This window comes from Zingiber officinale, chromosome 3B (assembly GCF_018446385.1).
Source record: "Zingiber officinale cultivar Zhangliang chromosome 3B, Zo_v1.1, whole genome shotgun sequence".
Classification (NCBI taxonomy): domain Eukaryota; kingdom Viridiplantae; phylum Streptophyta; class Magnoliopsida; order Zingiberales; family Zingiberaceae; genus Zingiber; species Zingiber officinale.
In genome coordinates, this window is record NC_055991.1 from 12,469,492 (window position 1) to 12,480,628 (window position 11,137).

The following is an 11,137-nucleotide window of genomic DNA, read 5'->3' on the forward strand; positions in this document are numbered from 1 at the left end:
AAAATATGAGAGATAATTTTGATAGAAAATATATTCGATTCTAGTATAAAATGTTGAATTTAAGAAGAATTATACTCATTCTTGGATTTTTTATACCTAAAAAATCTTAGGGCAATTAGGTCATGCTATTTACATAAGGGGAGTTGAAGTAAAGGAAACTTTGCATGTAGAGAGTGAAAATAAAATTTTTTAGATAGAGGGACTGCATATAAAATTAAGAATGGGATGGAGAATTTTTCTCCACTTTACTATTAACCCTTAAGTATCTTTTACAAATTTTTGTTAAATATTAAAATATATGTTTTAAAAAGATCATTTCAAAAGAGACCTGAATTCTCGTAAGTTGCATTACTTTTTTTTAATTTCATTGTCCGCATTCGTCTAAATTTTAATAAAAACTTAATCATTATATAATAATTCCAAAATAAAAAAAAGGTTTGAATGAGTAACTAAATGGAAAAAAAAGGACAATTTCTCAAACTGGAGAGGTCGTTATGTGTTTTATCCAAATCATTAGGTGCTTTGGGATCGTCCAAATCACTTAGGTGTGTTTGGTTTATTTCATTTTTATTTTTTAAAAATATGTATTTTTTAATTTTTTAAAAAATATTTTTTTCACACTTTTCATTTTCTTAAAAAACACTTTCTCATTTTCTTAAAAATGAACATAAAAAACACAAATCAAATGCCCCCTTAATGTCTCGTGGTTCATTTTCTATTTTATCTTTTCCATAAATCAACATCTCATACGCGTTCGAAGTAAAGATCACTCCAAACTGTGCTCGCATCTTCTCGGAGAAGAGACCTTCGTCCGAACCGAAGACGATGGCTGGCGAACGGTGTGTGAAAAAGTCAAACTTTGAATTAAGACTTTGTTTATTAAATAACATTCGCACTTAACACTCAAATCATATTCCAAAGTTTAATTTGAACTCTTTGTTATCGTCAAATATAAATCCGATTATCTAAAACTATTTGTACCAATAATCTTTTTTTTTTATATTTAACAAACTAATTTAAAATTAAGAAACTTAAAAAAAAATAACCTTCGAATTTTCAACTACTTTAAGCTCCAAACTTAAAAAATGGTAATCTTTCCAAAACTATAGGGTGCGTTTAGTTTGCACCATTTTCATTTTCTGAAAAACGCACGTTTTCTAGAAAACAGAAAATAACTTTTTGTCACAAAAACCAAACATCATTTTTTAGAAAACGCGCATTTTGCAAAAAATAAAAATGAAAAACGCGCGTACCAAACGCCCCCTAAATTTTCCAACTTTAAACGTACCATTTTCAAAATTGTAAAATTTTCGAATTTAAACGAACTCGATTTTCTCTCCCTATCACGTATATCAAAACAGAATACATCCAAGCCAACTTTTCAAAGTAACTCCGAAAGATATGTTTCAAAGTATTTTTAAAAATAATTTTAAATTAATGTGCAAAAATTAAATTATTTTAAAAATAATTTAAAAAAAATTACACATAAGTAAAATAATAAATATAAACAATTAATCACATGAACAAGTGCATACTAAATTATTATCAACAATTAGATAGACATTGATTAAGCATAGAAAGTTTAACTTGTTAAGCAAAATAGATAAGGGTTCAAACATTCATTACTAACATCCAAACATAAAGCAAACATGCATAGCTACAACTAGCTGCACAACTAAGGCAACACGACTAGAGAATGACAAACATAGAGCTAATCAAAAGGAGGAGATGGCTGCTGGCTAAGATGCCAAGTCCTGAGAACATCCAGCATTACCTCCTGCAGCTGCTGAAGGGACTGATGGCTGCTGGCTAAGATGCCAAGTCCTGAGAAAATCCAGCATCTCCCGTAGCTGCTGCAGGATCTTCTCCTCTCGCTGCAGCATCACCTCCTGTCGCTGCAGCATCTCCTCCTCCCGCTGCAGCATCACCACCCGTCGCTGCAGCATCTCTTTCTCCTGCTGCAGCATCTCCTCTTGCTGCTGGTGAAGTGACTGCAAGTCCCCTCTCATCTGCCTAAAACCCTCCTGGATCGTCGAATCAGGAGCATCTGCAGGATCATAATCTGGAAACACTCTACAAAACACCTTCACCATGGTCATTTCCATTTGGGGAAGTAGCTTTTGTAAAACACATTATAGCTTATGAGCAGACTAGCAAAGAACTATCATGGTCATTAAGCTGGAAAGTGGAAATAATAAATAGATTCCAAGCAAGTGATAGCACTGACAATGAGGGAGTATCCTAAAGAGATTCTAGGTCATTCATCTCTTCTTTCTTGGGCATTCATTCTAACCTTATAGACGGTAAAATTATTTTAGGTTTATTACAACCCAAGGCAACACCCTATGTACATACATATTGCGGGTCTTCAACACTATCCCCCAAGCTAGACTCAAGTTAGTTCAAAGATAGTATAAAATTCCAACTAGCTGCTGATGCTTAATACATCTGTTAGTTGATATGATAAATATAAAGATCTCAAGTAGAAAATACATGAATGACCTCAACCTTTAGCTCCTCTTTCAAATAGCAAATGCATAAATTGCTCGCTCATCCATGCACATTTCAACGATGCCAGATACTCAAGAAATTTGCGGACTAACACTAAAGGTCATCTACAAGTGACCCCTTTCCATGTAAACTGAAGGTTTATGCAAATTTCAATGTCACCTATTGTGCTCTTCCTCACAGAGCCCCAACCATCACCTCATTCTTCCCCTAGCACCTCAGTGTTATCCCCCATTCCCTTCTAGAGGATGAGCTTCACCTGCTAGCTAGATAGGACCAACAGACACAGAAAAGGAGAGCGATGACTCTCTCATTGAAGATATGAAAACAACACCAGAAGTGAAGGAAAGTATCTTTAAACCATTCTCTTTTTCTTATCATATTGTGGAACTACCCAAAATTACTGAGCTCAAATAGTAGTATATTAACTGGTTATTTTCCCAGAAACCTCTCATCCATCTTAGCATTCTCATATATGCTACTCTAACTTTTTTTTGAAGACTACATAGTTTACCAAACACTTGTCATTAGGTGAAACATGACAAACTTAAGCATAAAAGCCCCACGATTGATTGGTAGAACAAGCCTTCTCAGGAAGCATAACAACCTTCAAACTTTTCCTGATCATCACAGTCCTCTCTTAATTTAGCATCGATGAGCTTTGAATCAATAGCTTTTATGATGAGGAATATCTGAACAAATGAATCTGAAGCTTCATTCTGGTTTTGAATTACTCAGCAAATATCATACATTTTGAAAAAATAAAGGCAGACCACCCATAATCTAGGTATGATCTATTTTTTGTTTTGACTATCGAATAAACATTCCTTGTGCATCTTCCACCCTTTATCAATCATTAAAGCAATCCATGTAGGTTGCCGGGCCAGAACCATAATTAGCTCAGTAGGGGCCGAGCCGGTTAAGGTTTAGCCCCCAATTAACTGTGGCTCGGTTTAGTGGTTTTGTTTATATATATATATATATATATATATATATATATATATATATATATAGAGAGAGAGAGAGAGAGAGAGAGAGAAACCTGACTGTCCATCCACCCCACTCGTCCGCAATATATATATAGTCGTTGGAACCAGTGGTTCTGATAGTTGAGTGTGGTGGGAGTGGGTTTTTTTTTTTAATGGTTGAAATTATTTGATCATTTTTTTATCAATGATTATGATTTATTGTCCGTTACTCTCCAAACTCTATAAAAAAGGAGTTCATTTCATCATTTCCACATCATCTTTTCTACTCTCATTCTCAATTCCAAAATCTCTACACCCTTTCAACTTCAATTCTACACACTTCAATTTCAATTCTACAATGGAAAGAGGAGGTTCATCATCTCGATCTCAAAAGGACAAGAAAATAGTCAATTCGAATGAGGATTACAACATTCAAATTTAATTTATTGATGATGAGACCGAGCAACTTCCAACACCCGACTCACAAGGAAGTACCGATGACAATACTTCTAAAGTTTGAGATGCTCCTCCTTTAAAATAATCTATTTTTACCAAACATTTTGAGAAGGCCGCTCCCTTGTCCTGAGAAGTGCGTGCAAAATATAAACATTGTAAAACCTCCTACAAATTTCAAGCGGACGACAGCTATGAGTCATTGAAACGACATCGAAATGAAGCACCCGACGAAAATCGAACGTTCTTAAACACAATTGTCCAGATTTTTCTCGAAAAGTGGGAGGTACCGATTTCAGATTACTTATGTATTCTGATAATAAATTTAATGAATAGTTAACTAGATCTTTCTTTTAGTTTTTGACTCTAAATGCACTTTTGAAAGTTTTGCTAGAGAATTACTTAATCCATTTGCTAAGTGTTCCTCGATCAATACTTACTCATACAATTAAAAACACAAGTAATGCAAGGGGAAAAAGATTTAATTAAAAATGTAGTAAATTAAATAATAAAATTTGTTTATGTTCTCATATTTGAAGTAATCACAAATACATTCGTATATGAGTGTAACTTGTTATCCGATCGCCAAATTGGCTAGAGAGTGGGAGAGATTTTTTTTTTTTTTTTTGATAATGCTAATTCTAATGCTACTAGTATTGAAGAACTTAAATTTATTAGTGGTATGTTTTTTCACATTCTATGTCATGTTTTAAATTCATGTGTTCAAGAAGAATTAAAAATTTAGAAAATCATATTAAATCAATTAGAAATGTTGTTTCTTATTTATGGTTGCATCCTATTATAATGAAACAATGTGATAGATTTTGTAAAAGCAATAGAATAAGACTTAAAAAAGTTTCACGACGTATCGATCATTATAAGTTTCATTTTAATACTAATATATATTTATTTTTAAATATATGTAGTAGTATTTGTGAAATTTTAAAAATATTTAATGATCCAACCGAACAACTTTTATTATCCTACTGTTCATTTAGTTTTGATGAATTTTGTAATATGGTATTAGATTTAAATGAACATAGTACAGATGAATTTTTATCTTCTTACATATTAGCAATGAAAGTGAAATGATTAAAATATTTTTTATATTTCTAAAATTTATTTAGTTGCATTTATTTTAGACCTAAATTTAAATTAAAAGTTCTACAAGAAATGTTAATCTTGTATTATGATGTTTTAATTTCATATAAAGATTCTTTTTCTCCTAATCCTATTAATATTGTATATAATACCAGAAATTATTTATATGATATTTATAAATATAATAGTATAAAATATGAATTAGAAATTATATATCTCAAACACAAAATATTAGTACTAGTAGCAGTAATTTAAAACTTATAGAAGCACATCTTTTATTAAAAGAATAGACAAAATGCCCACGAGAATCCTCAAATTTTACAAAGGAATTTGAGAATTATTTTACAACTTTTGATTTTAGTGTCGCAGATAGCGAGTCAGATTTTGATATTCTATGATGGGTCATAGAAGACTAAAAGTTTTCCCATCCTCCCCATTATCGCAAAAGAAATTCTAGCTTATTCAATGTCAACCGTTGCTATAGAAAAGACATTTACTGCCAAAGGTAATATATTGGATGAACGACGATCTACTTTGTCTCCGAATTCTTTGAAAGCCCAAGCAATACTTAATGATTAGACGAGAACCAAAAAAAGAATCCAAGAAATGCAACTTTTAGATAACAAAGTAGAAGACTTTGATACCGATGGAATGACTACGAGTATAGGAAATGGAAGTAAGTAACAACGTCATTTCATAAGATAAAAGGGTAAAAAGGCAAGCGAACTACATGAGCTTTGATTCTCTTATACCCTAAGGGGATACGTAGACAAAAAGTACAAGCCCTTCTTTATATTTTTTTAAAATAAATTTATAAATTTATTTTTTTAATATAATATTCTGAACCGTAAAATGTAACCAAGATTAAGGGTCGACTTATCAGAACCATCGAACTGGCGGTTCCGAATTGTTGAACCAACAGTTTCGAACAGTCGAATCGTCGTTTAGTCTATATCCATGTCAACCACCTCATGATCTTGAGGCATCTTGAAAAGCCCCTAGGCCACCACTTTCTAGGCCACTACTTTCTCTTATTAACAAGATCTAATTACAAGCTGCTGGAAGGCCAGCCATAACACATGATATGGTTGAAATTGTAATCTCAAGCAATCACACTAATAGATGCAAAGAATAATCAATATACTCCAATTTTTACAACTAATACCAATTGCCAATCCTGCTTCGTATGTGTATCTCAATATTTAAAAGCCACTGTAGTCAAATTGAAGGTCGTACCATTAATAATTTGATTAATTTCCACTTAAACCTTAATCATGAATGGGAAGGTATGGAAATGAACTAATAAATATATTAAAACTATATTTATTCCACATTTAGGATAGTTTTCAAATCCTAAAATGTATAAAATAATAGATATACAGTAGAACAAACTGATGGTGACTCGCAACAAAAATATATAGGTTCATATTTTACATTGATGAAAATATACAAATTATATTGATTTCATTTCAATAAAAAAATATCAAGTGGGATGTTAAGTGCTAACCATAGAAAAAACATGAACAACTCCACCCTCATTGCTGATGCCACATCATCATGGCATAAAAAATACTAAACAAGAAAAAAATATTGGCCATGCTACCAAAGAGATACACAAAGAGGAACGAAAGACAACTTTGACATGGTAAAGACTCCTATGTCACCATTGATTCCACCTTCATTGTCATATTTATGTTTCAATGTGACAAGATTTGTCCATCCCAATTGTTGTTGTGTGTTCACTGCACCTTTGGTTGTACTCAACAATGTGGTTTGCTTCTAATATTCATGACAATTTAGAAGCAACCACAAGTAATTAGTCAGTTAGAGTGTTTAACAATTTTTCCAGAACAAGCACAAAAAATGCAAAGAACTACAATGCTACAACTGACCACTGACACGAAACCCCAATGTCACATTAGGTAACAAGGGAATGCAATTATCCAAGATCACAGTTTTAAAAGCTTCCGCTTGGGCACATATAGGATAACCTATGCAGGTATTGAAGGACACCACTTAAAATCTTTGCATGTGCAGCTGCAAATCCTTGTTTAGATCAATTTAACAGTGCTGTTAATATTGATAGACATATTCCGTGAGTTATGCATCATATGATTGACATATTTGTCCCATGTGAAAATATAAATTAGAGATATTGAAATATACTTAATTGTCTATATATTAGTTATTTTTAGTAGTATAATTTTTAACATTGATCGCATATGCCCCCGCATATCGCATATGCACTTGACCGCAAAGTGCCTGCAGACACTGTTTTTAGACCTTATTCAAGATCCAAGGGTTTTGGGTTAACTGAATATTGCTCGCATGCACTTTTTGAGACCTTATTCAAGATCAAAGAGTTTCTTCATTAATCCTACAGAAAATGATAATAGACCAACTAAATTTGCGACGAATTTTGGTATGAAATGGATGTTGGACTAGCTACGTTACCTAATTGATGCAGAATCAGACAGTGAGATAATGTGGAAAAAGATAATTGGCCATACGAAGAGAGTATTCTAGAGGAAGGAAAGAGGACAGAGGTAGGATAAGAAAGCAAATAAGCAAATAAATACTTCCAAGAATATGAAGAATAACATTGTCTATATATCTTTCTCATCCTACATCAGTCTGGAGTCAGAGTTGCTTTTTGCAGAACCAACACTACTACATATATAGTTCACAAACCACAAATTCAAAACCCTAGTCCCAGATGCCATATGTACTTCCTCTTAAGTGCAATAAGACTTCTATGTAAAGTTCAATTCGCAGGCAAGAGTAGATGCTTGCCAAGAAGGTATTTTTTTCATGTCATATACGGAGAGGATCTAAATAAGCAATACCAGATCCACCCAGAAAGGAACCATCACAACTATTCTGAGCGCGTAAAATAGATAGCCACAGATCACAGCAAAAACGAAATTATCTGACAACAAAAGTAAGCGAGAGGAAAAAAAAAGGAACTCGCTCTGAACATACATCCCCTGCAATTAGAAAGAATACATTGGCGTGAGAAGAACGCAACGATGGAGAGGAAAAGGTAGGGCAATGCAGTGAGAGAGGAAGAGCGGACCATTTCGATTAGCCGACGACGACGAGACGAGGCGAGCAGCAGTGGAGAGCGAGCGGAGAAACCCTCGATAGTTGTTCTGTCTTCACGAGAAAGCAATGGCACTTATAAGAGCTGATTTGGGGAAAATAAAATAAAAAATATTTTAAATGTCTTTTTCAAAACTAACTTTTATAACTTATAACAAATTTATTTAAAATTATTATAATATAAAGTAATTTAATCAAAATTATTTATAATAGTTTTGAAAAAAAATACGATACTAATTTTGAATTAAATTAGTCCAACAAAAATTGAAATGAATTTGATCAAGTTAGAGCAATAATTGTTGTTCATATGTATAAATATTAATTAAGTATAAATAAATATTTTATAATTTTGTTATAATATTTTTCCTTTGTATTATAATAATTTTAACAAAAACTACTACAACAATGAAATAAAAGTATTTTTGATTAAAAATGGATTGGGATACTGCTGTACTATTTTAATATTTTAAAAAACTAGGATGCCTTTTTAGAGTATAACAAAAATAAATGGTGCCTTTTTTTCATTTTACCCAACTTAATATACTTTTAAATTATTTAAGTCATTTAATGTGTTTTTAAGAATTTTACATAATTATATTATGTAAAATATGTTGGTGCAATATCCCTTAGGTCAAGGTTGACTGGTTTGACCAAGCTTGAGTCTTGGTCATAGTTTCGATGTTTGACAATACATGTAGACACATGGACAATGCAGGTGCAGTTGTTCATATGGGGAGATTCTGATCAGGGACTGATCAGTGTGAATGAAGAAGAGTCAAGTAGGTATACCTGACTGGAAGGAAACCCTGGTGAGTGAAGCCAGGTGAAAGTCCTAGTGAGTGAAGCTAGGCAGATGGAAATCCTGGTGAGTGAAGTCAGGTGAAAGTCCTAGTGAGTGAAGCTAGACAGATTGAAAACCCTAGTGAGTAAAGCTAGGTAAAAGTCCAAGTAGGTCAAGAGAGTGACCGGATACTTGGCATGAAAGAAAAGTCCAAGTAGGTCAAGAGAGTGACCGGATACTTGGCATGAAAGAAAAGTCCAAGTGGGTCAAAGGGATTGACCGGACACTTGGTGAGGAAGTCATAGCAGGTCAAGGGAGTGACTAGATGCTAGGCATGACGTACCAACAGGTTAAGGTTGACCGGATGTTGGTTTGGGACTTGGTTTTGGGCAAAAACCAAGTGCTGGATCGATCAGTGGATCGATCCAGACCTTTCCCAGCGACCCCGATCGATCGGTGGATCGATCCAGATGTCTCAATTGATCGATGGATCGATTGGGACGCCGCTGCTTCGCGAGCACCGGATCGATCCGTGGATCGATCCTAGCCCGCCATAGGCGCTGGATCGATCCGTGGATCGATCCAAAGCCTCCCCGATCGATTGGGAAAAATCGAATCGATCGGGATCCGACCGTTGAGTCGTATTTGAGCTGCAGGCGAGCGTTGTCTTCGGCACTTCTTCACCGATTCATCTCAGGTCTTCACCAGCTCCTCAACAGCTCTTCTCAAGCTCGAGATCGCCAGTTCTTGAAGGTTCTTGGAGGCTCTTCCAAGTCAAGAGGCGGATCAAAGCAAGAAGGAGAAACTAGGGTTAGGGTTTGTGCACTCATTGTAAGCTTGTAAGCTTGTATTTCTTTACTACCCTTTCTTCTTCTTGTATTGAGTCTTGTAGGGCTTCTCCGCCCTTGGTAGTTACCATAAAGGAGAGTTTCATTAGTGGAGGGTGTGTGTGTTGGTGTGGATCCTTGGACTAGTCATCTCTTGTGAGGTAGATACCAAGTAAACCAACCGTGTTAGCGTTGTGTGAGTTGTTTCTGTATTTTCCGCTGCACATCTTCGAAGAAACAAGCAACGCCGAACAACGGGCACGCGATGAGCTATTAACCCCCCCCTCTAGCTACTTTTGGTCCTAACAAGTGGTATCAGAGCAAGGCCGCTCTTCATCGGAATCATCGTCGGAAGGGGCAAACAAAACAAGCAAAGCTAGAGGAAAAAGGAGTTGGAGCAAATTCATCAAAGTCAAAGAAATCAAAATGCTCAACTTCAAGATGCAATTCCAAGATGGACTTGGATTTGACACAAGGGTGGCTCCACCATACACATCCACAAGCTTCGATTCTTGGAGATCAAGAATCGAAAATTTCTTGATGATGGAGATAGAGCAATGGTTCGCTCTCATGGAAGGATTTGAAGCTCCAACAAACTCCAAGGGCAAGCCTCTCAAGAAAAGCAAATGGGGTCAAGAGCAAGTTCAAAGGAGCAAGGCAAACGATAAAGTGACCAAGCTTTTGGTCAACTTATTGTCAAGCAATATTTTGGCTCAAGTTGGAGAATTCAAGGATGCCAAGGAGCTTTGGAGCAAGTTGGCATTAATCCATGAGATCCCCTCCACTGTACCGAATCAAGAGGAATCAAAAGAGGGCGACTCAATGGATCAAGATCAAGAGGAGGACTCCGAAGTTGAGAGATGCTCAACTTCCGAAGAAGAAGTCCAAGAGGAAGCTTCATCCTCAAAGGAGTGCAATCAAAAGAGCAAGGAAGTAGTATATTCCTTGTTTCATGTACAAGAGGATGAAGAAGAAGGAGAAGCTTCCACCTCTAGGATTGAGAGGGAGCAATCTTCATTGACACCGGATCAAGAAGAAGGAGAATCCTCCACATCCGGGTCAAGAGAAGAAGAGGATGAAGAAGCGTCCACCTCCACAAGTCAAGCAAAATCAAATGGAGGAGTATCAAATTTGGATCAAGAGGAAGCTTCTACCTCCGGATCCAAAGGAAAAGATGTCACCCCTACAAGCAAAGGTATAAATATTTCAATTAATAATAAAAATCATATTATATGCTTTGAATGTAGGGGACATGTGCACTACAAAAGCAAGTGCCCTAAATTGGCCAAGAAGAAGGGTCAAGTGGCACCAAAGGGCAAGGATAAGCCAAAGGAGACCATCCCCGGAACAAAGAAGAGCAAGGAGCACATTGTGTGTTTCTCTTGCAATCAAAAGGG

The 11,137-nt window shown here is 35.2% G+C and overlaps 1 protein-coding gene across 1 annotated transcript; it reads right to left on the reverse strand.

The window, feature by feature from the left end:
- Positions 1–1,520: 1,520 nt before the first annotated feature.
- LOC122055923 (golgin subfamily A member 6-like protein 1) lies at positions 1,521–8,194 on the reverse strand. Its single transcript, XM_042617614.1, has 3 exons — positions 8,107–8,194; positions 8,013–8,017; positions 1,521–2,073 (listed from the first exon to the last, which is right to left on the reverse strand). Exons 1-3 carry the CDS (start codon positions 8,107–8,109, stop codon positions 1,740–1,742), a joined length of 342 nt encoding a protein of 113 aa, XP_042473548.1. The 5' UTR covers positions 8,110–8,194; the 3' UTR covers positions 1,521–1,739.
- Between the last annotated feature and the right edge of the window lie 2,943 nt (positions 8,195–11,137).